The 25573-nt window shown below is 54.1% G+C and overlaps 1 protein-coding gene across 5 annotated transcripts in view; it reads left to right on the top strand.

The window, feature by feature from the left end:
- EPHA10 (EPH receptor A10) overlaps nt 1–21481 on the top strand; it is a 41601-nt gene extending 20120 nt beyond the window's left edge. Inside the window, exons 4-17 of one of the 5 annotated variants that reach the window (XM_075048690.1) lie at nt 697–852; nt 1667–2008; nt 8855–8979; nt 11260–11422; nt 12831–12939; nt 13192–13247; nt 14664–14789; nt 16329–16514; nt 17278–17339; nt 17460–17663; nt 19525–19674; nt 19885–20069; nt 20194–20349; nt 20888–21481. In XM_075048690.1, coding sequence (XP_074904791.1) covers nt 697–852; nt 1667–2008; nt 8855–8979; nt 11260–11422; nt 12831–12939; nt 13192–13247; nt 14664–14789; nt 16329–16514; nt 17278–17339; nt 17460–17663; nt 19525–19674; nt 19885–20069; nt 20194–20349; nt 20888–21002 — 2135 coding nt within the window. In that variant the 3' untranslated portion in view covers nt 21003–21481. Of the gene's footprint in view, nt 1–696; nt 853–1666; nt 2009–8854; nt 8980–11259; nt 11429–12830; nt 12940–13191; nt 13252–14663; nt 14790–16328; nt 16515–17277; nt 17340–17459; nt 17664–19524; nt 19675–19884; nt 20079–20184; nt 20350–20887 lie in introns of all 5 variants that reach the window. The other 4 variants (XM_075048691.1, XM_075048694.1, XM_075048693.1 and 1 more) reach the window with 4 other exon arrangements.
- The last annotated feature ends 4092 nt before the right edge of the window (nt 21482–25573 follow it).

Genomic DNA, 25573 nt, shown 5'->3' on the forward strand with positions numbered 1-25573 from the left:
GTGTATCAAAGGTGCTTCTCAAAGTATTAAGGGAAGCCTGTGTATGACTTATAAAAGAAAATTTATACTACTGTTTAACTTCAGCACATACCTCGCTGTCCACAGTGACTGCTGTATAATCCACAATGATAAAGCTGTAGCTGCCAGTGACATGGCCTTGTGACTTGGGTTTGTATATGAAGCTCTGGTGACTGATGAGGTCTCCGACTTCTCTGTTTTCAATATTCCTCTTGTTTTGGGGTTGTTGCTGAGTCTTGCTGTGGCTCCTGTGTCATTTCTGCTCTGCTCACCTGACTCTAAACCCTAAGCCATGTGTTTTCCATATCCTGCATCTTTCCGTAGCCACCTTGTCCCTCATGTCCCTTCAGAACCTCCAGCTCCCTTTGCACGTTGCCCCAGCCGTCTGGATGTCTGACCATTCCTCCAGCCCCTCCCCAGCCCCTTGAAAGAGTCCCCCAGCCTGGAGGTCAGTGCAGAGCTACAGCATCTAAATGTCTCTTCTGGGTCAAACCAAAGGCACATCTCTCTTGGTGCCAGGATCATGCAGGTGCTCAGGGAAAGTAGCCTGGAGGCTGATATCTGCTGGCCAGTGGCAGGCAAAGGATGTCCCAAGAAACGGGGAAATGCAGTCATCAAACATGTCTCCCATTCACCTTGTGGTGTTCCTCCCATAACTGCCTCTCTCTGTCTTTTCAGCTTGCCTTCCTGGATTTTACAAGCTTTCCCTCCGTCTCCCTCTCTGCTCTCCTTGCCCTGAGCACAGCTTCACGCATGAGGAAGCCTCCACGTTCTGTTCGTGCCAGAAGAACTACTCCAGGTCTCCGTCAGACCCGCCATCTGCCTCCTGCACACGTACGTCTCACTGAAACGGCAGCTCTTTGTAAAGCGAGGAAACGGGGATCCAGACACTGTGTCTGTCCCGCGGCGCAGAGCCGAGCGGATGCCCGGGAGGCTGTCTGAGCCTGTGCCCCTGCCAGCACGTGCCAGCCTGTGCTGGCCCACGGGAGCTGCTGTCCCTGGGCGGCCCTGTCCGCACCGGGGCACTGCCCCGGTCGGGAGGGGATGGAGGGGCTGTCCTGTCCCTACGCCACAAAGGTTGCAGGCTGAGGCTGCAATCTGCTGAGACGGACGCGTTGGTCGGGCTTGCAGACTCCCTGGCAAAACTAGGGCACGGCCGTTTAGTCAATATAGATCACAGATTTTAATTAAATGGCCTCCAGTTAATTGGATTGGACCCCAGCTACTCCAGTGATGGATGCTGTACAACTGCCCGCGCAGCGATGAGAAACCCTCCCGCGTTGCCCGAAGGCGAGCGTGGCTGGGCCGTGTCCGACCAGCCGTGGGGCTCCTGGGGCCCTTCCAGCCGATCCCCAGGGAGGTGCCAGGTCCGGCCAGGCGCTCCTCACGCGCTGTGTGAGCTGTTGCTTGCTGTGCATACCCGTCCCTCCGGCGGGCATCCTCCGCCCGGTGTCCCCACCGTGCCGCACGCATCGATGCATCCGCATCCCCTTGTGCTGCCACGTGCAGCGGCTGCCCGGGACCGTGCTCTCTTGCTGTCCCACCGGTGCCCGTGCTGCTGCTCCCAGAGGACCCGTAGGTTTTCCCTGCTCCCCAGGCAGCACCCGGCTGTCCCGGTGCCTGTGCACAGACACTCTTCTGCTTCCAGGTCCGCCCTCCGCCCCAAGGAACCTGGTCTACAGCCTGCGGCAGTCGTCGCTGGTCCTGGAGTGGAGCGCCCCGGCTGACGCGGGTGGCCGGAGCGACCTGACCTACAGCCTGTGGTGCGGCCAGTGCCCGGCGGCTCCGCGGGGCCGCTGCGAGCCGTGCGGCAGCAGCGTGGGTTTTGTGCCGCAGCAGACGGGGCTCGTGGACCGGACCGTCACCCTGGTGAACCTGCTGCCTCACGTCAACTACACCATCCGCGTGGCGGCTGTCAACGGCGTCTCGGGCGTCAGCCCGCTGTCAGGGCAGCAGTACGCCGAGGTGAACGTCTCCATCGGCCTCGCAGGTACGGCTGCCGCGGAGCGCGCCTGACCGCTGACGGTGAGCGGTGCCTCGCCCCCGCCGCGCCAAGAAAGCGGTTGCCCCTGCTGTCTTACGCTTGCACGTCACCTCTGGGGCGTACGGTCCGCTCGGCGGCCGGTTCTGTGGCTTCGTCGCTGGGAGGACGCGGGTCTGGAGGTGGCGCGGGCGCCGTCCTCGGGCTCTGCGCGCCTGACGCTGCCGCGGTGCCCCAGGTCCTCTCGGTTTGCTCTGGTGGCACAGACGTGGTGCTCAGCGGCGGCAGGCAGTGCGGGCAGGAGGGGGAGATGGAGACGGAGCTGCAACACTGCCGGGGGGGTTTCGGTTGGTGCCACGGGCAGGCGAGGAGCTGGCTGTACTGGAGGAGCCTGTGGCCCCGTTGTCTCCCACTGCACTGGCTCACAGGTGGGTGGCAGTGAGCGTGGTGACAGCCTGGGCTCCTCCAAAGGGACGAGTCTGCTCTGCGATCCAGCTGCCGTTTGAATTTACAAATCAAAATAAAAGCACCTTCAAAGAAGCAATGTTTTCAGCCCATTCACAAAAAAACCCTCCTTAAAATAGATAATTCCAATATTGGCCATCCTCTGGAAACAAAAAGACTGCCTTAATTGCTCTCTTCTATGTCAGTCTGTGGCACAATTTCTTACTGTGAGTGTCCCCTTCCGCTTTACGTTTTGCATTTCTGTTCCCTTATGTGAGGCGAAGTGAGCACCCAGCCTGCCTGTGCAGATGGGGCCCCTGGCCGGGTTTGATCCCTCCTCAATTGTTAGCTGTGCCTAAGGAAAATCAGCTCTGGCTTGTTGTGTCCTTGTCTGTTCCTCTGTGGTTACGTTATTAATTTGCATGAAAGCCCTTTGCCAAGCCACAGTTAATGGAGACAGATGATCCTCACATACCTCTTGGCAGGAATTGGCCAACAATTTCATCTGAAGAGATTAAACTTTGATCTTGTTATAAATAATTTTCCCACCACTTGATCAAATGTTTTTGCGTGTGTCGTTGCTTTCTCTTCCCTCATATAATAATTCCTGTGAATCCGTTGGGTGGATGCTGTGCCGCAGACTGCTCTTCAGTGGAGGTGTCATTTCTCATTAGGATCTTTGCTGTTCATGGATGGATTTAGCTCTGGGAAGATCTTCTGTCTCCTGAGCTCCAGCTATTCCTGAGCCAGCGTACAAGCTAGGGAGGGGTGAGCTCAACAAGGTCTAATAACACGCTGTTCCTCCAGAGGCTTCTGCCTGGTGTTGGGCAGAGGGAGCAGTGCTCAGGAGCTGTGTCCTTGCCTGGAGCTTCAGGTCCGAGCAGGGGACAAGAGGCTGGGTAAGGGCAGCAAGTGCCCTGTCCTCTGTAGGGAGTGAAGCCGCAGGACTGTGATACCAACCCATGCCCTAGCCGTTCATCTGTTTAATACAGCTTTTCTTCTGGATAAGTGAGAATCTCAACCCCTTACTCAACACTGCGTACTCCTGAAGGAACTGAAATATGCATAAAGAATATGGCATAATTAATCTTGTAATCTGTTCAAAATCAATGTCTCTTGTCGAGCTGTCAAGTCTCCGGATGCAGATGGTGGCTCAGAATTAGCTGAGCAGCTGAGGCTCGGGAAGTTTCTTGAAACACTTAAATTTTTTGCTGCCGAAGGTGTCCCCTCCTGGGGCAGTGCCAGGCTGGAGCTGCTCCGTCTGCAGGTGCCCAGGTGGCCCGGTTCCTCTTGATTTGGCACTGTGGGCGAGAAGTGGCAGTGATGATTAACCTGCACCTATAGGCAAAGAGGGGGAGAAGGTCATCTCCTGGGGAAGTGGCTTCTCGGTCTAGTTTGCCTGTAACACCCCTCCGGGGCCAGAGCCCCCCTGCTGCGAGGAGGGCTGTGCGTGGGATGGGACCCTGCGCGGGCAGGCGGCGGTGCGGGCAGGACGCGGAGCCACGGCTGGCACGGACGGTTTGCGGAGTGTGCCACCTCCAGCGAGTCCTGAGCCCTGGAGCCCCTCGTCATTAAAGCCCATCACAGAAGTGCCGGATGGGGCCAGAGATAAGGAGAAAGGGAGACTCGAGGGATGCCTGGAGCAGCAGTGGCTTCCTTGGCAGCTGCGATGCAATGGTCTCAGGGAAGTGATTTGCAGCAGCAGGGAAGCTCTGGCTGCAGATACGCAAACTCAGAGGAAAAATTAAACAAAGAAACAAGACCCTATTTAGCTGTCAGATCCCTGCTCCTCTAAATATAGCTCAGTGCAGCTTTCGCACTGCCCTTCCCCTTCAGCAGTCACAAGAGGGAATTAGCAGTTGTTCATTGTATTTGCAGGGGAAAAGAAAAGATGCTATTTAGTCTGCAGGAGGCAAAATTAATACTGTGTTTTTTCTAATCTGGCCCCAGCATGGGACTAAATAAAAGTGTTTGAGGAGAGAACGGAGCTGTTTACCTGCAGGAGTAGAGCTGCATTAGCTATGTAAATGTACACTCTGGGACGATGTCATTTATATTCCCAGCAGGGATCGGCTCCTATCTTAAAGGGCTTTTAAATCTGTTGCAGATTAATAATGCAGCCAGTGCCGAAATGCATTCTCCTTCCTGAGTCTACGGAGAAGCGGTTTGTGCTGAGTTAGGTCCTCTGAAGTAGACTTCTCTGTGCCCGCTTGTTGCTGGTGCGGCAACACCAGCCCAGCCCCAGCCGGGAGGGGCGGTGGGTCCACAGGACGAGCCGGCTCCAGGGCGAGGGTCTGCGCTCGCGGGGTCTTTGCTCCCCACGCAGTGAGAACCGGCCCTGGAAGAGCTGTAGGGTAACTGGTGAGGCTGCTTCTCTGGTTTGGAAAGCAGGACGCTGGGGCAGGCGTTGCCTCGGACAGCGCCCAGTGCGTTTTCTGCGTTGCAGCGTTAATAACTGGTGACGATGGGGAGCGGCTGGCTCTCCCCAGCGCGAGCCGTGCCGCGGTGCAGGGCGGCAGAGGTGTTCGGGGGCGATGGGGACTTCTGTCCTTCTGATTGCCGCTCACCCCATGTGGGGAGCACAACAGACGGGTGGTGGTCCGCTCTCGTTTGCTGCGTGTCTGCTCAGCTGCCCCGGCCCCGCAAAGGTGCGGGGAGAGCGTTCCTGGAGGTGCTGGGTGCTGGGGCTGGGGCTGAGCACCAAAGAGGCTCTTCCTGCTGCCTGGCCTGCAGGCACTTGGTGCAGCTCCATTTTTAAGTGCTTGCTGTTGTCCCTCTTTAAGGGCCCCCTTCGGGTTTTGGATGCAGCGGGTCGTTCAGTGGAGAGACACTGTGGCCACACCTAGTTTTATGCCTTTTCTGCTGGTATACTGGTTAATTAAGAGGGGTAAACCCACTGCCAACAACAGAATGGAGTTTATAAAATCAGGCAGAGTGGTGAATAATTTAATGTTTGCTTTTTCAGAATAGAGGCAATGTTAGGAGAGTTTAAAATATTGATGGGAAACACATTTTTTTCACAGTGTGAAATGGTTTATAGTCTGTGTGATTTTCTTTAATGCCTTTTAAACATGTTTGAGGCTAGTGCCTGCTTTCCTGGCATGTACCATGGGTTCTGCTCTACAGCCCATCACTAAATGAGTGTGATTTCTCCCAGTGACTTTGTTAACAGTCAGGACCACTTGTTCAGGTTTCTTCAGTCCGTTTGCTAGATTCAGAGAGACGGAAGGGCATCTGTGTGATATTTTATTGATGGGAATCATATAAAACAGCAAGGAGCACTTAACTTAGTTTACAGGAGCAAAACTCAAGTTAAGTGTCAGGCTGGCCTCAGCCGCCTGTATCACTTGTTTTGTAAAACGTGCGGTGACGTGCGCTCATGCAGAGGCCACAGGCTTGTGGTGGGGATTACCCTGCTGTCCCGGCGATGAAAGCTGTGAGCGTGCCCGTGTGCGTTTCTGTTTGTGCACGTGGGTCAGTGTGTCTTTATGAGACTGATGAAGGAAGTTGAGAATATTTCTCTTTTTTTTTTTTCTCATCTTACTGAAACACTTCTTCCACATGAAAGTCATTCTCACCACTCGGCCCCAACAGCAAATGCCGTGTTACAGCCTGTGCGAGCCTAAACCTGGCTCTGATGAAACGGGAATAAGGAGCAGTTTGCCGGGTTTGGAGCAAAAGTGTGCCAAACCGGTGCAAATTCAGTCATACTCATTACTGGTGTTCGAAGTAGTGCCTCGAGAGGGCACAGGGCTTCCTGACGGTACCGGCAGGGTTGAAGGTCTCTGGCAGAGGAGGGGAACCTTTGCCGCACACGGGTGCTGCCGGCGCTGGCCGTTTCCCATGTGCTGTGGTACAGACTGGTGCGAGGAGGACGGCAGCACCGTGTGCGCCGTGGGATTGCCGTGCTGGAGGAGTCTCAGGCCTCCCTTGTGCGAAAAGCATGGGCAAAAAATGCGGGAGGTCCGAAAGGGGTCCTGTCCCGCTTGGCCTGGTGGGAGCGTTAATAACCTTTCTGCCTTGCTGCGTGCTGCCGGATGAGCTTGCTTCCCCTTCTTCACACGTGGACAGTTTGGTATCCCCTTAAAGGTCAGCTCTGGGGCCAGCGTGTTTACTCGGAGAACTACTTTTAAAAACATGAAAGGATGCTTGGCCAGATTGCAGCAGAGGGAGCTGTGGGCAGGGGCTGTCAGCTCGCTGGAGCGCGGGAGCTCCCGGCTGCCCTTCGGGTCCTCCCGCTCTTTCAGCAGAAGCCGAAGGGACTTGGAATCAATGAGCAAATCATCATGAATAAAACATCAGGAGGACTTTTTTCTTCAGCAAAGATTAATGAGCTAGGTAATAAATACAAAATTTCACAGATACTTAAGTTTACTTTCCAGGGACTTGTTCCTCTCCACAGGAGTCTCTGTGGGTTAGTCAGGGTCCAGCAAATGTCCTGATTTGATGGAGAAGTGGGACAAGGTAGAAGCAGCCGATTTCCCCGTGCAGCTTTCACTGTGCCTGCTGCAGGGCCGCTGGTGTAAACGCGTGAATTGGTACCGCAGCCCCTTCGCCTTGGTGTGTTCTGGCCCGTGGTGCTTCCCGGGGTGATCCAGGGACCGCTCTTCCTTGTGCCAGCACTGTGCCTTCCAGCCGCGGCCAGGCTGATGGCTGCTGAGGGCAGGCTGGGCCACCCAAAGCCACAGTCATGGGAGGCTTTTCTGCTGTTCCCTGTTCTCTCCTCAGCTGGAGAGGAGACTTTCTGCCTCCTGACCAGGACAGCTTGTGGCTCTGCCCACAGGAGAGCTGTGAAGACCTTACTTGGCGTGTTCAGCCACTGGTGAGGTCAGTTTTTCTAATCAATCCTAATTTTCTCTCTAATCAATCCAAAGCAGAGCAAGGGGCTGCAACAGAAGCTTTTATCAAGGCGCCAGGTACAAAGTTTATTTTCCCTACTAAAATATTTAGTGTCTCTCTTGACTAGTACCTTTGCAGCAAAGACACTGATGTCCTAGCGTGACCTAAGCAGTCCCTTCCTCCCTCCTCTTGTTGCTGAATGCCCTGGCCATGGGCAGATCACCGCGTCTGAGCCGCTGCTGCCTTGCTCTGGGCAGTCAGGGGATGCCGTGTCCTTGGCTGGCTCCTGAGATGCTGCAGACAGTCCGACGGGTCCAGCTGGCTTTCCACTGGTGCAAGAGGATTTCGGAAGAGCTGCTGGGATGCTGCCTGTGGGCCGGGAGCCCGGCGCAGACACTGCTGCTGCCTGTCAGCTGCGGGAGCCGTACGGCCACTGAGCGCAGGTCAGCGGCTCGAAGGCAGGAGAAGGTGGTCGGAGGAGGAGGCCCTGGGAAAGCAGGGATGAGCACAGCAGGGTGAGGCGGGCAGACCCTTCTCTGCTGCTGTGAACAGCAAAGGTGTCAGGCAGAGAGCCTGCGGATAACTGGGGACAGCGAGCTGCCTGCTGCGTGCTGGAGAAGTCAGCTCGTCTGGAGCCAAACCTGATTAAAATGGGAATAGTTGGCAAGTGCATCTTGCATAGTGAGATGAACTAAACGGGAGCACGCATGCCAGGGAGAAAGATTCAGCGTGGACCATGTGCTAACTAGAAATAAACAGCCAGCTCCTGGGGCACAGGCTGTGTGCTCGGCAGTGGATAGGGCGGGCAGCTCTCCCATCTTCCCGGCTGTCCGGGGTGGTGTGGGGCAAAGCCTGTGCCAGGGTGGCTGGAGGCGGCTGGAGAAGCCTTGGTATGTCCTACAAGCCCTCCTGCTCAGATTGTATTTTGTGTTTCCCAGAAATCCTTAGCAGCAGGTTCAGAGTACCGAACATTAGCTGGTGCTCAGACCCCTCTGCAGCGCGGTGCAGTTAGGGTTTTATGCTTGTTTTCAGTCAGAGCATTACTAGCTGCCCACAGATTACAAAGCCATTGTATTTTACCACCATCTTCTCCCACTGGATGATTACCAGCCTGGAGTTTGCCCTGTTTCAATCCTGATTCAGAGAGAGGGAACTGGTATCTGCAGCAGCAGCAGCACACTCTTCAGCTGTTTAAACTGTTGAAGCTTTTACTGTGGCATCACAAGGCAGAAGCAGAAATGAAGTTACCACAACTGAACACATTCAGGCTGACGTGTGACTCGCAGCCCAGATGAATAAGAGGATAGAGATAAAATTCCTTGGAACCTGTGACCTGCTGGTTGCACTTACTTGGCTGTTCCGAACCAAAGTAACCGAAGTGTGGTGGCACACAGCGTCACAGGCTGTGTCCCCGGGGCTCTGCCCGAGACCTGGCAGGCTGGGCTGGGCTGGTGCGGGGGGATTTGGGTGCTGCTGACCGCAGGGAGGGTGCAGAGTACGCTCCTGGAGCGGGGGGGATGCTCTGCCCCCGGCAGCACCACCGTCACCTGCTGCTTTCCTCTGATTTTTCAGCGCCGACTCCTGTCACTGACATCCGCACGGATAAAGTTGAGCAGAAGAGCGTCTCCTTGTCGTGGCAGGAGCCGGGCTTCCCGACCGCCAACGGCACCGAGTATGAGGTCAAGTACTACGAGAAGGTAGGCTCTGGGGACTGGCTCTGGCTCTCGGTCGTGCCCCAGCCCTCCCCGGCCGATTCCTGGCCATTTCCCTCGCCAGCCAGACCTGCCCCTCGGGAGCGCGGGCTGCTGCGTGTGCCGGGGTGGGTGCTGCGTGTGCCGGTGCTGCTGGTCGCAGTCCACCACCCGCCGCATGAAGATTGAGCGGTGGGAAGGGGAGGGAATGCATGTCTGGGGACGGTGCTGTCGTGAAAATTTTACTGGCACCTGAAAGTAAGAGGAGTGCTTCAAATGGGAGCCATTAAGGTCTTTTCTTCTCCAACAGTGTTATGCAATCAGCTTATGCAAGTTTTGGGAAATTTGGATTATTTGTAGAGTTTATGTTGATTAGTGGGTTTTTTACCCATCTGCGCAGCAAGATTTCATCCAGTCCTAATGTTGACATCTCCCTGGGAGAAACAGTAAAGCTAATAATTTTCATTCTTTTTTTTTTTTTTTTTTTTTTTTTAATGCATTGGCTGGCTTTTTTCAAGGACATTAAAAATCTGAGGTTTGAGTGCTTGCCATTAGCCAGCTAGACAGGGACTGCTAAACCATACTGGGTTTCTAAATCTTTGACGAGATAACACCTGTATTCATAGCCTGCTCTCTGGGAAGTGTTGGGCCTTGTGGTCTTCACTGGTTTAGGACTGAGGGCCGCTGAATCTGTGATTTAGGTAAGCTGTGAGTGGCCTTCCACACAGGAGGGGACACAAACAAACATTTTTCTGACAGTCTCTTAATTTTAAAAATAGCTGTTATTTGACAGGTGTGGTGGGCTGAGAATTTTAGAAGAAATACTGGTGGGCAGAGAGCAGGGACAATGCTCTAAATCAAATAAATGCAGTTTATGACACAGTTCCGCAAATTACCTTATCTGCGTGTGCTCAGGCTCCTTATGAAACTGATTACACATCAAGCAAACTGTGCAGGTGACATGTTGGTGTTCTGTATTTAGAAACAAGCTACCTTGAAGCTGATTCATATTAATGTCATTTTCAGTATCTGATAGATTTGAAAGGAGGAATCTGTGGGTGAGGGTGAATGCTGAAGCCCGAGACGGTAATTCCTGTGCAAATGGGCTGCAGCAACAAGATATTCAGGGCATATAAAATGAGGAAACATCCTGCTTGGGTAGGGAATTCAAACTATAGTTTAGCAATTATTGACTGAAACGAGGTTCTTGATGCTGACACAAAAATCAACTTAGTTCTTAATCTTTGCTTTTAAAGCCATACTTTAACTGTGGAGATTCAAGGGGGAAAGCGTATCAAATGGAAAATACATTTCACAGCGACGTCTTGGCCCTGGGAGCGGTGCGGTGAACGGCTGCTGCCTGCGCCCGTGCCAGCTCGCAGGGCTGGGACGCTCGTGGGGGCAGTCTCCGGCGTCATGAGGATGCAGCGTGCGCGCATGGGATCTGAGAGAGGCTGAGGCTGTGGAAAGTGGCCTCGGATAACGCCAGTCTGGGACTGTGGCAACACCGGCCTCATCTTCTCGCCAGGAAGTTTGTTCAGAAGTACCTGACATGGCTGAGAAAACGATCTCCGATAGTGGCTGCACAGTAGCACACGAAGCGTTGCGGGAGCTCTAGGGGGATGCTGGGGCTTGTTTTGGTTTGCAAACCACAGGAACCAGAGGCACAGGGCTCTGGGCGCTGGCATGTGAAAGCAGCGCAGGTAGCCCAGCGGTCCCGCTGGCCGTCTAGCCGGGCAGAACCCACCCTGCCTTCCCGGTCTCCATCAGCGGCTGCAGGAGGGGGGCTGCCCGTCGCACTCTCCCTTAGTCAAAGCGGAAGGATCTGTAGGTTGCAGGGCAAGTGCGTAAAATCCCAGGGACCAGGACTGTCGGCAGACCCACCTGCCAGCTTTGATTACCCAGTGTGTGCTAATAACGTGTGTATTTACTCCAGGGCTCGGGCGGCTGTGGAAGGGGCAGGACGGTGCCAGCAGCCGAGCCCCAGCGCGGGGGCAGGCAGGAGGAAAGGAGCCATGCAGGGTGGCACAGCTGCTCCCCACCACCCCATCCTCTGCCTGCCTTCACAGCGCATCACCTGGCTCCATCTGCTATTTCATGTGACCTTTCCATGCAATTTCTATTAATGAGACATCTAGTAAATGTATTCTTTCTGTTGAAGGCTTTATGTTTAGATAGACTGTCCTGATGGGACCCAGAGGCGAGGCAAAGATACAGCTGTGCAGCGCCTGCTCTGTGGCGCAGCTGTCAGTCCAGCTAGATTTCTGGTATTTCATTATTTCACAGGATCAGAGAGATCAAAGCTACTCAACTGTGAAAACCACGTCAACGGCCGTGACGGTCAATAACCTGAAGCCTGGCACCCTCTATATTTTCCAAATCCGGACATCTTCCTCGCCGGACTATGGAAACTACAGCCCTAGTATTGAAGTGGAGACGCTGGCAGAGTGTAAGTGTTGGCAAGGCTCGTCTTCTCTTACGCACGCACCTGCTGACGGGAGGCTCTTTGAGCCGAGCCGTGGGGATGCTGCTGCTCCTGCCCCAGATGCTCCTGGTTTTGTGGAGCAGCATCTGTTCCTCTGGTTCTGCTGCTCCGGGTCTGAGAGCAGGTACTTCCCAGGACTTGCTTTTAATTGCGTTTTCCTCTTTGATTTTAACAAAACTGCTGCTGCTGGCCTGCCTGTCCTGGAGGTGTCTGTCCTCACTCTTCTCAGTGCAGCATCAGTGAGGGCAGCCAGTCTCTGGCTCCTCTCTGGTGTAGAGACTGGCGACAGTCTCTGCTCTTCGACTGAGATTGCCCAAGAAAGTGCTTAGGAGAGCAAGAGTGACTGAGGGTTGTTTTGACTTGGTGTGATGTTGGTGCCAGAACAGGACTCAGCAGGTCCTTTTTGTGGGGCCACCAAACAGGCGCTGGAAGGGAGTGAGCATCACTCCCTGCTGATGTAACCGCCGAGGGCACGATCCTGCCCATGTCTGCGAAGCTGTGCAGCCCACAGCGGGCGCTGCAGAGACGGGGTGGCCAGCTGCACCGTCTGCAGCAGAGGAGGCAAGGCCAGCCTTGGATCCGGCTGGCCTTGGATGTGTGCCCCAGATAGGAGATAACTGCTTACCCCCACTGCCGACCTGGCTCATGAGACACTTGGCTTGTTAGCCGCTTGGCTGAATAAGGTCAGCCAGCACCAGTGTTATTTGCTGGGGCTTTTCCTTTTCAGTTTCCATTCATAACTATAGTCCAGAAGCATCTTATTTCACTGACTAAAAGAGGGCTTGGAGAGATGGTAGGGCTTCAGCTTAATAATCCACCCTGGCTAGAAATGAAAGCCCTGAAATGGCTGGCTCAGTACGACTCCCACAGATTGTGTTTAACAGGGCTTTAAATTGCATCCATTTGCCACACAGAAGACATTTTCAGAATGAATTGAAGCCAATAAAAATTTTATATAGAATTTAGCTTTCTAATACCCCTGTTTGCAAAAGCAGGAAGGAAGGGATTAATGTGATGAAGGAAAACTATTTGTAAGCCATAAATTTTAATATGTCCCTCTGATAAACAGAAACCTTTCCTCAGCGCTGATTAAGAAAACCAGGAGCCTGGTGTGGCAGCGCTGGGGTTGCTCTGTCCACACCTGCAGTGTTGCCCTGCACGTTGGTCTGATTGCACCAGCTCGAGCTTTTAAAACTGAACCAGAATGTGAATTGCTGTGAGGATGGTGAAATGTAGCCTGGCTCTGCAGGTGAATTGGCCCACAGCCTTGCTGGAGGACACAGGTCAGCACTGGGAGGAGCAGCCGGGGCTGCCCCATGCCTCGGACCTGCCCCAGGGCACGTTGCCGACCCGCTCTGCTTCCCTCCCACAGTGACGGTGGCCTCCAGCGAGCAGAACCCCGTCCTCATCATCGCGGTGGTGGCCATCGCAGGGCTGACGGTGCTGGTGTCCATGGTGATTGGCACGATGGTCTGGAGGAGGTGAGCGGAGCCGCAGCTGAGCCGGGGCATGGACCGAGGAGGTTTGGGGCAGGGGAGGAGGAGCGGACCGAAGCGAAGCCCCCGCAGCAGGGGCTCTTGGAGGCACGGGGCAGCGCTGGCTCTCAGCGTGGGAGCTGGGTTAAACTACGAGCCGTGGGGCTGGACTCTGTTCCTGAGCTGCGACTTGAGGCTTTTACACCTGGCGAGGGACTGCTGCCCAGATAACGGTGTGCATCTTCACTCTCATTGCAGACAGTGTGGGTACAGCAAAGCCAGCCAGGATGGGGATGAGGAGCTGTACTTCCATTGTAAGTGAAGCCTGGCCACCGTGGCCAGTACAACCCTGTGGGGATCCCTGTATTTATTGCTATTAATAACCCAGCTCCTGACAAAGCGGCCCTGAGTCCTTCCTTTTGAAGTGTTGTCATCCTGCATTATCCCAGAGCAGGGTCTCAGCACAGTGAGGCTCTCTGGGGACTGTGGGCTTGACAGCTTCATAAGTCAGTGTCCGTCCTTCCTGCACACAGGTCACTGCCGTGCCAAAGGCAGTGGGGATGCTTTCAGCTTTCCACGGGGTGTATGAATTATTCCATCAGCTTTTCACAAACGGCTACACGAGAATACAGCTTTGTTTTCTGGGGCTACTCTTGATTATTGAGCAGCAATAATTTTACAGACAACAGTTGTCAAAGGAAATTCAGATGTCAGGATTGATGAGTTTATTTGATTCCTGGCATATGCCCGTGAAGCGCACGCGTGCTCTTCTGCTCCCCAAAGCATTTCAGAAGCAGCAGAGCCTGCATGCTTCTCGGATGCAGCTTGGCCATTTCACCTGGCTTTGAAGGGCCTCACGCTGCTGAGCTGGAAGGTTTTTTATGCAGGGCAAGGGGAGTGCAGCAGCCGTCTGTTCTTGGGGAGGCGAATGGAGCCAAAGTGGAAGGGAAGCCTTGTGTGGTGCGACCTCTTCCCAGAGCGGTCTGGCTGTTTGCCTGTGTGCTGGTCCTGGACGGGCCAAGCGGCTTGTGCAAAACGTCTGTTGTCCTCCTTGCCTTGCCCAGGGAGAGGAGGAGACGTGGCAGTGCTCTAGCAGGGGCCTGGTGAGCGGCGGAGCTGATGTGCTTCGGCCGTTGTTTTGGCCGTTTGTTTTCAGGAAACGTGAATTAGGGTTTTGAGGAAGCCCCAGCAAGCGGGTGGCTGTTTCTCCTCTGGAGCTTTGTAAGGGCTCCTGTAAGCGGGTCAGCCTCGTTCTGTGCAGTTCTCCTGGACGTGCTCCCGGGCAGGGTCGCTCGCCATGCAGCAGATGGTAGGCACCTGCGGGAGGTATTTTGCTGCCCATGCTGCTAGTCGAGGGGACCTGGAACATGGCTGTTGTTCATTGTTATAATTACTGCTCCTAGAGGTCTTGAGAACAGAGATGATTTGGATACTCGAGGATTAGCACGGGTGGCAGATAGGCTCAGTCTAGGAGGAGGCTGCGCTAGAGTGAAGGAGCTACTCTCCTTTAACCCAGGGGTTGCGGCAGTGGAGCAGAGCGATTAGGTTCATTTAATCCCGCAAGAAATCTAGCAACCTTAAAGCCAAATCTTTTGCTTTGCTTATAAAAAGGTGGGAAGTTAGACCTGCCAGCAGACCTGGAGATGGATAGCTGCGAGGGTGTTTCCTGGGATGGGTGGGCGGGAGCTCTGCCAAGCCTTTCTCATGCGCTCTTTCTGCCCTTCCTGCAGTTAAAATACCAACCAGGAGGACGTACATCGACCCTGACACTTGTGAAGACCCCATGCAGGCCGTGCACCTCTTTGCCAAAGAGCTGGATAACGCTAGTATTAAAATTGAGAGGATCATTGGGACAGGCAAGTTCCTCCTCGCTGGCCCCTTCGTGCCGGCGGCTGTGCCGTGGGCTGCGGTGTGCCCAGCCGGAGCGCTCCCCTCTCGCCCCGACATGCAGGGCCACGGCAGCGCCGTGACGTTGCTGCTGCGGTCCTGCCCGAGCCGCAGTGCCGTGGGCGCGTGCCGGCGCTCCCGCTGCTGCCCGCAGGCTCTGCCCACCTTGCCGGCATCTCCCAGGGCAGCTCCTCATCCTCTGGCACCATCAGCGGGGTGGACTTTTGCTCTTGTCTTGGGGAGGGTACCTGCTTGCAGTGGCGAGATGGGAGGGGGGCTGGTGAGTATTTTGTTCAGGAGCTCGATTTTGCATTCCCGTTTATTTTTCTGAGGCCCTAAGTACAGCCAACTGAGTGAGGCACAGACCAGAAAGCATCAGCGATTATCTGCATCTGGGCAGTTTGACAGCAGCATGAAAACTATTTATAAATATGTGAACCTAATGATTTATTGATTTTCATCAACTTCACTGCCTAAAACTTAAAAGCAAATTAAAATCCCCTCACTGGGCCCTAGAGCCTTAATTGCTAATGTGTGCCAGAACATGGGAAACACGATGATTCTTTGTCGTTTCTTTTCCTAAAGATAAATTCAGCTGCAGAAAAAGAAGAGGTGGAGGAAGGGAAGAGGGGAGGGCTTGCCCACCAGCTTAAAGGACAGTGTTGAAGGGAAGAGGACACTGAGGAGAAGAGGAGGTTATCTTTGTAGCTGCTGAGTGGAGCAGCTGAGACTAATCCCACATACCTTTCAGAAGCAAATTGGTCAGGAACACATTTAAATATAAGGAATTTGGGAGTACAGTTGTCTTACTGCTGACCTAACAAGTACTTGGCTTTGAAATCAATAAAGCTTTTCATGGCTACACATTTTTTGCTGTAAAGCCAATATTAGCCTTTTATGTTATGAATTTGGTAGCTCCTGTTGTGTCAAGCATGTGGCTGTGCAGAGTGGGATACTCTGCCTCAAAGACTGCAGAAACCCTCCTGGCCCTGCCGTGCTCTGTTCCAGGAGAAGCAAATCCTGCATGTGCCGAGCCGGGAAGCAGAACAAGCCAGGCCCAGGGAGCAAGAACTTGGTGGCTGGGGGTTAATTTTCTTTTCATGGGAAAAAGCGCAATGTGCACTTGAGCAGAGCATGGAGAGAATGGCTTAGAGATGTAGGAAGAGGAAGAAGAAATTGCATTGCATTATCACACGTTTTTAGTGTCACATGCTGATGCTAAACTTGTGTGAAGGGTTGTGTGTTCAGCAGCAAAGGTGGGGGAAGATCGTAAAACAGACTCTGCGGGGGAAACTTGCAGCCACGCAGGGCTCCGTGTGTTTCTGAGTTTATGGATTGGCAAATCCTCTGATTAACGATGGGAAAATCTTGCTTGTCTACACAGCGAGACACATCACTTGTGCTACAGGAATGCACTTTGTGGTCCCAAGGCAAAGAAAATGTCCCCTAGAGGGAAGCTGTGAGGGATATCCTGCGGATGCTGTTTAACTTGTCTCTCTGCTACGCAGGAGAGTTTGGAGAAATCTGCCGGGGATGCCTGAAGCTGCCCAGCAAGCGAGAGCTGCCGGTGGCGATCCAGACCCTGCGGGCAGGGTGCTCGGAGAAGCAGCAGCGCTCCTTCCTGGCGGAGGCAAGCACCATGGGCCAGTTTGATCACTCCAATGTGATCCGCCTGGAGGGGGTCATCACCAGAGGTAAGGGGGGTCCCAGGCCGTACGGCATGGGGGGGCAGCCTGAGGCACACGCAGTGGAGGAGGGCTCCCGTGCAGGCAATGTGCTTAAGCTGTTGCTTTGGAGTGATGACCTGGTGCTGAAGGTGCAGTACTGCTGCTCTCTGGAAATCAGGCATTTCCTCATGTATTAGCTATTTTAGCATTCTGATGATTAATAAAATGCTTACAGCTAGGTGAATAAATCCAGGTAGTAGCTTAGCAGCAAAACTGTGTACTCTAAATAAAAGCAAATTGAAGTGAGGTTCTGTCAGTAAAACAGATGACACTGCTCCCGGCTCTCGTGGGAGTGTGTGCGCTGAACTAGTCTGCAGATGCTGTAGTTAAATAGATATTCATGTAATCCAAAGAAACATGAGCATGTGTGCTGATTTTAACTAGCCTTTTGATTAGGTAAGGAAGTATTTCTGTCCTGAGTCTTGGGCTGAGCTGGTTGCTTTTGCGTTCATTGGGTAGTGCCATCCTCCTTTGTGATGTGGTTCAGTGTCCTGATAAAAGGAGCATCTGATACTGGGATCCAGCGTGATCCCAGCTGGGAACGACATGAAAGCCTCGGACGTACTGCTCATTGCAAACTGTCTGAGATAAAGTCCTTGTCTCCCTTAATAGCCAGGCAGTGCAGGCTGACCATGCTGGAGGTTAGCACCCCGATTTCTAACACCTGCAGTGTTAGAACTGCCTGAGCAATGGGCTGGACTCACGCAGTGCTCCTTGTCTGTCCGTGCAGGGAGTACCATGATGATAGTGATGGAGTACATGGGGAATGGTGTGCTGGACTCTTTTCTCAGGGTAAGTGCTGTGGGAGCCGGTGGTAACTGTGGGGGTCTGCCACCCGCTTGGGCTCTGCTGGCGGTGCCCCCTTGAACTGGGCATTACTCACCTTTGGCTTTGCCGCCTCTTTTTTTACAGAAGCACGAGGGACAGTTCACGGCCACCCAGCTCGTTTGCATGTTGCAGGGGATTGCCTCTGGCATGAAGTACCTGGCAGAGATGGGTTACATACATAAAAGCCTTGCTGCCCACAAAGTCCTTGTGAACAGCAGCCTGGCTTGCAAAATAACTGGTTTCAGACGGCCACAAGAAGATAAGATGGAGACCATCTTCTCCACCACGGTAAGCTGCATTTCCAAATTCTATTGTCAACATTCCCTGAAAGCAAAATGCTGACAGAACGGCTACAAAACCTCCGCAGAGGTGGATCTCCCTGGCTGCATTGCACAGCCATAGCTGGGAGTGCTTGGACTGGGGCCTGGCATCAGTAGAGAGGTTTGCAGCCTGCTCTGAATGCTGAATAAGGATCAAATCCAAAGCCAGCTAGCTTCCACAGGTGGAGTTAATAAGACATACAGCGATTCTACCCCAGAACCACTATTTTTCCTAGGCTCCTGTTTCCTTCCTCATGTATGAATGTGGGCTCTGCATCTTAACAGCTTCTTTCTCAGCTAGCAAACGCGTTTAGCCAGGGAACTGCACAGGAGCCGTCCGGCACCGTTCCTCTGGCCGCAGCCCTGCACGCATCTGCACAAACTGGCAGAGAGGCAGCGGGTGGCTGGAGGCAGCCCTGGCAGCCTCGGGGTTCCTTATGTCTGTTTTATCACTTGTCATGAAATTCATGGTTTTCAATTAAGAACTTAAGTCCTGCTTGATTCACACTCACGCCTCGTCAGCTCTGCTAGCCAGTGTGTCTCCCAAGTGCCTGCATGCACTTGGAGAAGCTGCCCGGCAGCCCTGGGCGCGGAGCCGTGGGGCTGTCCCTGCCCGCCGGGCTGGGCAGGCGCCCTGTGGGCCCCCGAGACCCCCACAGCCCCTCGCCGGAGCCGGCTCTCTCTCCCCACTTCTTTCACACGCTGCTTTGGCACGTTTCACGTGAGGGTGCCTCAATGCATTTTTAACTGCAGAGCAATAAGTTGTATGTCTGTTGGTACCTGCATCTGCCTGGTATCAGCTGGGCTGTTAGTGTGTCACATTAACTGGGCATTAATATTTTAAAGAGCTTTGATTCCTCAACCAAATGAGCACTTAATGTTTGCAGGGAGCATTGGGCAGTGCCGAGGAGGCAGCAGCTGATGTGTGCTGCCTGCGGGGACGCGGTGCCTGTGTCCCAGTGCAGGGTACGGGCGTCCCAGGGGGAAGAGCCTGTTTGCAGGGTTTGGCCCGTGCTCTGCCAGGAGCTGCAGTCATTTGCCAACTCTGAGCAGACCGGTGGCAGAAAGAGTCTTGGAAAACTTCTTCAGCCGTTATCACTAGCTGCAGGGAGGCACGCTCAGTGCGCTCCATAGGGAGAGCACTAGTGTCCTGAAGAGTCCCTGGCAAAGCGTGACTCCCCCTCCCCGGACACGGTGAGCGTTGCCTGCAGAGCTGTAGCTCAGCCGTGGCTGTCGTGCCGCAAAGCTCTCGAGCAGAATTGCCCTGGCGCTGGCATGCCGCTGGGTATGGAGCAGCCCGCTGAGCGAGGGGGATGGAGGGCCCAGCAGGAGCCCTGGCTTCTCCCACCGCGGTGCAGCGGGGCTGTGGCTTTGGGGTCAAGGTCTCCCCACTGTTAATTACAATTAGCTGTGGTGTCTGTCACCTGCTTCCCTTACTGCATCCAGAGGGCCCTGCAGATGCCGAGGTGTGGATTGCTAATTACAGGAGAGCAAGCCAGGGTGAAAGGACTGTGTGTTTGTGCAGCTCTGAAACGGTCTTCATTAAATATTAATGTATAAAATGCCATCAGCTCTTCCCAGAGACATTCTCCTCTCCCATGAATATTTCAAGACTCACACTCCCATGTAGCGTACAGTTGCATGGCCATTTTAAAACAAATTGAGGCAAAAGTTTTCTCTTCATACTAAACCCGCATGTGGCATGAAGGCTTGCTCAGTGTCTGCCCTGCGATGCCGGGCAGGGCACGATGAACGGCCACCCGGGAATCGCGTGCATCGGCTACGTCCCGCTGTGCGAACACGTAATTTCTCCCCTTCTGCCTGTCCAGCGCGGGAAGAGCCTGGTGCTGTGGTCAGCCCCCGAAGCCATCCAGTATCACCACTTCAGTCCGGCCAGCGACGTGTGGAGCTTCGGCATCGTCATGTGGGAAGTCATGTCCTATGGCGAGAGACCCTACTGGGACATGTCCAACCAGGACGTGAGTCCCCGGCGGCCGCGCGGTAGATGGCAACGTTGCCGTTGCTAATGGTGTGCAAGTGGCTCCGCGGTGCACGGCGGAGCTGGAGGAGCTGCTGCTGCTCCCCAGGCGGGGTGCGAGGAGGGAGGTTTGCCCCAGGGGTTTGCCTGCGGTCTGCATCGCAGCGCCTGACCCCGTCTCCTCACCTCCTCTGCCCTCCTGCCACTGCAGGTGATGAAGGCTGTGGAGGACGGGTTCCGCCTGCCCGCCCCGGTGAACTGCCAGCCACCCCTCCACCAGCTCATGCTCGACTGCTGGCAGAAGGACCGCAGCCAGAGACCCAAATTCTCGCACATCCACAACATCCTGAGCAAGTTGGTGCAGAGCCCGGAGCCCCCAAAGTGCCCCAACTCCACGTGCACCAGGTGACCACCCTCTTGCCTTGCTGCCTGCTGTTCTGCTTTGCCTGCCGGTTCCCACCTCAGGTGTGCCGTGCCCCGCTCCCTTCTCACCGCCCTGTTTTGTTGGCAGGTCCCACAGCACGTCCATCCCGCTCACTGAGCGTACCTTCTCAGCCTTCCCGTCTTTCAGCTCCGTAGGCGAGTGGCTGGAAGCGATAGAAATGGGCAGGTACAAAGACAACTTCACCGCTGCGGGCTACTGCTACCTGGAATCAGTGGCCCGGATGACAGCCCAGTAAGTGAACTGGTTTCCTGGCTATAACCGCGTGTCGCTGGGTGCAGTGTGAGTGAGCTCTGCTTTGCAGTTACAGTCAGGCGTCACTAGACAAGAGGACGGATATTCCAAAACATGTCTGTAAGAGCTCGCTGGCATGGGTTGGCCTGCGTGTGTCGTGCATCTCAGTTTGCTGAATTTTGAAGCTGAGATTTAAACCTGGAGTTTGAGACTTTAACCTCTCGTTTCCGACAAGAGTAGTGTTGCCTGTCCCTTCCAGAAGGCAGAGTCAAATCTAATGCAGTTCAGTGATAACCTGTTACGCAGGCAGCACAGGGTGGCAGGGTCAGGAGCCGTCACACGCCTGGCGTGCTGCAGGCTCGTGTTACCCCTGGATTCCCAGTCAGGGTCCGTATTGCTTTGGCTGGGATGACAGGTTGGGGATTTCTTACTCCGGCAGGTCTGAAAGCTGTGCTGCCCTTGCCTTGGAGCAGTTGGTGTCGGGGCACTTTACAGTTAGGGCTTGTTTTTCATGGCTGATGCGGGGCTCGTTTTGCAGAGATGTCCTCAGCCTGGGGATCACACTGGCGGAGCACCAGAAGACCATCCTGAGCGGGATCCAGACTCTCCGGGCCCAGGTGATACAGATGCATGGCCGAGGCGTGCAGGTGTGAAGCAGTCCCCCGCAGAGGTGCAGAGCACTGACCCGGCGCTCCCGGGGAGGAGACAGCCAGCCGGCCCCGAACCGGACCAAATCTCTGAAACCTCGTGGTTTCGGGTGGGATGTAGGAATCACTGGGCTGCTGCCAAGCAAAGTCATTCCATGTGGCAAGAGAGCAGGGCTTCCTGTCCCCTGTGCCGGGGAAGCCAAGGATTCCTGGGACACATGCGGTGTGCCTAGGTGGATGTGGCTCTCCCTAGCACTGTTTTGTAAGATGAGTCAAACTGTAATGATGCCATTTCATATGGTAATTAGGTTAACAGGGTGGATGGACGTTTGTGCACTGTCTTAATCCAGAGCTGACAGCATTTTCCTATCTAGCATCCTACTAGTGAAATCCATGGGTATTTTTATACAAGCTGACATGTTCTAGCAACCCCACAAGGAGCTTTTATTGCTTTTATTTTTAGAGACCAGAGCACAGCATACACCCAGCGCCCAACTTCTGGAAGGTGACTTTCCCCATCTGCTATGTTGAAGGAAACTGTTTCCCAGCCATGTCCCTTCTGCTCTAAGAGTTACTTCACTGAGTCTTGACAGCACAGTTGGTGAACAAAAACAAATATTCTCCACTAAAGCGCAGAGCAAGTGGTGCTGAGTGTTTCTAAGGCTCTCTTGGCAAGACAATTTCAGGGGAAGAAATGAAAAGCTTTGAAGGGAGCCGTAGCCAATAGGTCAAGCAGTGGAGTCCTTGGGCTGCCCTGCTGATGCTCTGGGCCTTTGCTGCCTTTTGTGCAGGTCCTGGTCCCTCGTTTTACTGCTGCAGCCCAGCAGTGGGGCGGGAACTTACAGACTAGAACAACAGCAGGCAGTACACTGCTGCCCACAGGCAGAGAGACCTGCTGCAGGTGCAGGACTGATGCTAAAGCATCTGTTGCTACTTCAGCCTCTCTTCCCTGCTTCCCGCCTTGCAGGTTTGTGGGCAGAGCATCCCGCATCTTGGCTTTGTGGGCAGCTGTGATGGGCTCTGGCTGCTGTCCCTAGGCTGCGGAGCAAAGCAGGCAGAGCGTCGCTGCGTGCCCACAGCGGTGGGCTGAGGCCAGAGCCTGGGGACTCCCCGCTGTCAGCTGAGCTGGAGCATCCTGCTCAGAGGTGTCCGCTCTGCCTCACAGCAGTAGATGGACGAGTGCTCTTCCCTCTCGAGGTCTGGAAGCTTTTGCAAGGGAAAAGGTTTTATGAACAGCACTAATTCAACCCACAGCGGCAGAAAGGAACCTCCCAGTTCAGCCAGAAATGGGATGGAAACCTGGGAATTGGTTTGGGATCAGAGAGACAGCGGGCATGGCTGTGCTTTCAGGGGATGCTTCCCGTGTCCGCTCTGGCAGTGTGCCCCTGGCCACTGGATGGAAGGACCACCTCAGCTGTGGTCAGTGCTCTTCCCCTCCTCCTCCGGCTGCCCCCTGCCTGGTCTGGAGCAGGGAAGGGAAGGGCAGCAGTCTGCCTGGAGTGTCCCGCTCTGCTGTGCCAGGGCGTCAGTTTTCCACCGCAGGTTGATGGCTGTGCGGAGGTCCATGCCAGAGGGCTGCAGTGCCAGCGTGCCCCACAGCACCCACAGCCTCTGCAGTGGGTGCACCCCGGGTCTGGGCGTTTGAGGTGGCTGCACGGGCTGTGCCGAAGGGACCGCACACCCTAGCCGGACCTTGGGCCTTGGGCAGAACTGACCATTACATCCGTGGGATCTCTGAAATCCTGCTGTGCAATCTGGGCAAACCAGGGCACATCAGCACTTTATTTTCTTGCAGACGGTAGCGCGGTACTGCCTGCCTTGCACGCTGGCAGTTCCCACTGATGCAGGCCTGATCCCTGATGGAAGACATAAATAGCATCTGCTTAATAATACAAGTTTCCTTGAAGTTAGTTAATTAAATGGGTCTTTGCAGCCTTGTACAGAGTTTTGTAGGCCTTTTATTATCATCTGTAAGTATTGCAAGTGAATTATTAATGATAAAAGGCAAAGATTTACAAAGGGAACGAATGCTGTGGGAGATGTTCACAGGGCGGCTGGAAATCTGTTTGAGTCAGATCCTCCTATTCGCCTGCTCTGAGAGGGTGAGGATCTAAATGACGATTGAGCGAAGGGCCCTAAGGCAGCCTCTCGGGGGGCCGGCATGGCACCTGCCCTGCCCGGGCGTCTTCCTTCTCTCCCGGTGGCGTGGTCAAGCAGAGCGGCGTGACCATAGGCGCTGGTGGCTGTCCTGGGCGCGCTGGCCTTCGCAGAGCGCGTTACCGTAGGGATCCAGTTTCTGCTTAGTAAAGCCTCGTTCACGGTGGTTTCCTTTTCACCGGCCCTTGGGCTCTTCTGGCTCAGGTGTGTGGCCAGGCTGGGTCCAGGAGTGCTCAAGACTGACAAGATTTCACTTTTTTCACATATTTTAGCTTGATTGCATCAGAGATCAGAACTCTCTGCCTGAACTTCACCAACCAGTGGTCTCAAGAAGGTGCCAGCTAATGTTGGTTTATCCATTTTCTGCCTCGTGCCGGTGTTCCCAGGCAATGCCGTGGTGAGCACCGCGCACTCCCAGCGGCTCCCTGGTCCCGCAGCCCCGGCGGTGCAGGCTGGCGGAGAGAAGGGCACCTTCCCCTACGCAGGGTTTGAGCTGCCGGTAGCAAACACTAATGGGAGCGCGCGTCAGCACAGACACGCGTGCGCAGAGCTCGAGGCAGGAACGCTGGCCCTGCGGCACCCGGAGCTGTCCCGGCAGCGTGCCTGGCGGTGGGCGAGTGCTGGGCGCGCTCCGGGGAGTTTGCTGCTCTCCGGGGTAAACAAGCTCTCTCATTCCTGCCACCTCTGCAGTTTAAACAACATTCCCCAATATCACTTCATTAGTTTTCTAACGCAAATAATTTGTCTTTAAGTTTGGCCCTTGTCCGGTCTGGTTGGTCACTCACAATCCTGCTGTTTCACGCCAAGAAGAGTAATAATGGTGAACAGAAACCTTCATTGGGTAGAAATGCCAGATCCCAAGGATCAAGTGCAATTTGTATGCTCTTTATGTTTACATTTTATCTATAGAGAAAGTATATTATAGTTCTTCAGGCAGGGAGTTGAACCAACTTGATTCCTGATCCTCTCCCCCGTCTCCCTGCTCTTGTCCTGTCCACCGGGATTTCCAGCAGCCTCTGCATCGGGATGCAGGGAGCTGCGCTGGGGTGTCACTGCTGGAGGGGCTGGCTCCAGGCTGGTGCAGCTGCTTTCAAGGAGATCTGGGGAAATCCAGGGCTTGGTGATGAGGTGACAGAGTGCTTCGGAGTCCGGGAAACAGACCTGGCCGTCAGCAGGCAGCAACACGTTCCTCTTGAACACCCAGAACAGACCCTGTCTCCAAAGTTACAGATGTGAGGAGGGGCTGGCTCTGCGCTAGCTGGAGAGAGATAAACCTCAGCACAGCTTATCTAGAGTCATGGTAGTTTCTCTGGGCTGCAGTGACCGGTGGCTTGTTGGGAGCCGTGGGTCCCTTGGGAAGCTGTGTGGGGGTCCCTGCCCTCCCACAGCAGCTGAGCTCCGCAGGGGGCTGGCAGCCCCGCAGCCTTCTGCGCCATTTACTTGTGTAATCGTGTGATGCTCGCTCTGTGCTAGAGTACTCCAAGTGAAAATGAGACCATCTTTCAATCATTCCTTTAGTGTTTCCCCCACTGAATTAGGCTCCCATACTACATTGTCTAGCACAATCAGAATTGAAGGTGTAATTTCTTTGTCTGAGTCTCTCTAGGTATTCCCCAAAGAAATTCAGTGTTTAATTACTTTTCTGACTTTGGTGAGCGACTCGGATGTGGTGTTTCAGAAAGCTGTTTCTTTTAGACAGCATGGCTCTGTGGAAGGGACCATGCTCTAACTCAGCAGAACCAAGAGGTATTTGCTTTCCTGGCCTCTCCTTCAAGAAAGAAAACAAAAAGCACATAATGGAAGTATGCTTTCTAGCCTAGCTTGTTGCAACAATAAACACTTTTAATTGAGCTCCTTATCAACACTGAAGATAATAAAATGAGCAGATTAAGCTATAGATTGTTGTTATGATTTTAAAATTAACTTGCATTCTCTCAGCACCTCTTTGGGGAAGTATTCAATGCCTTATAATTGAATTAATTAGCAATGCTGTTTTGAAGCTGCTCAACCAAGGGAAATGCCTGAAAAATTTCAGTCTCTTTGCCCCTCCAGCCTCTGACACAGTGCAAGGCTCCTTCCTCCTCCCCTGGCTGTGGGGAAGCCCTGATCACATCAGTGCTAACAAGGGCTCAGGACGGTCCGAGCACACTCACCTTCTCTGCAGCAGTGGTAGGGTTAATTGGCTTGTTTAGAGAAGAAGAAAGAATGAATGTTTTGTAATCTGTGGGCTTTGCTGGAGCTAATAGATACAGTTATGAGAGGATTAGATTTTAGATGTTCAGGCGGAGTGGAGGAGCAGAGCGAGCGTGCGTGTCTAAGCTCACGTGCGGACAGGACCGTCGGCTGTTCTTGCGTGGAGGGGGAGCGCCTGGAAAGCGACCCTGATCCCTCAGCGTGTCCCGTCGGCTGTCGGTGCCTGG

The sequence above is a fragment of the Buteo buteo genome, chromosome 16, assembly GCF_964188355.1.
Source record: "Buteo buteo chromosome 16, bButBut1.hap1.1, whole genome shotgun sequence".
Classification (NCBI taxonomy): Eukaryota; Metazoa; Chordata; class Aves; order Accipitriformes; family Accipitridae; genus Buteo; species Buteo buteo.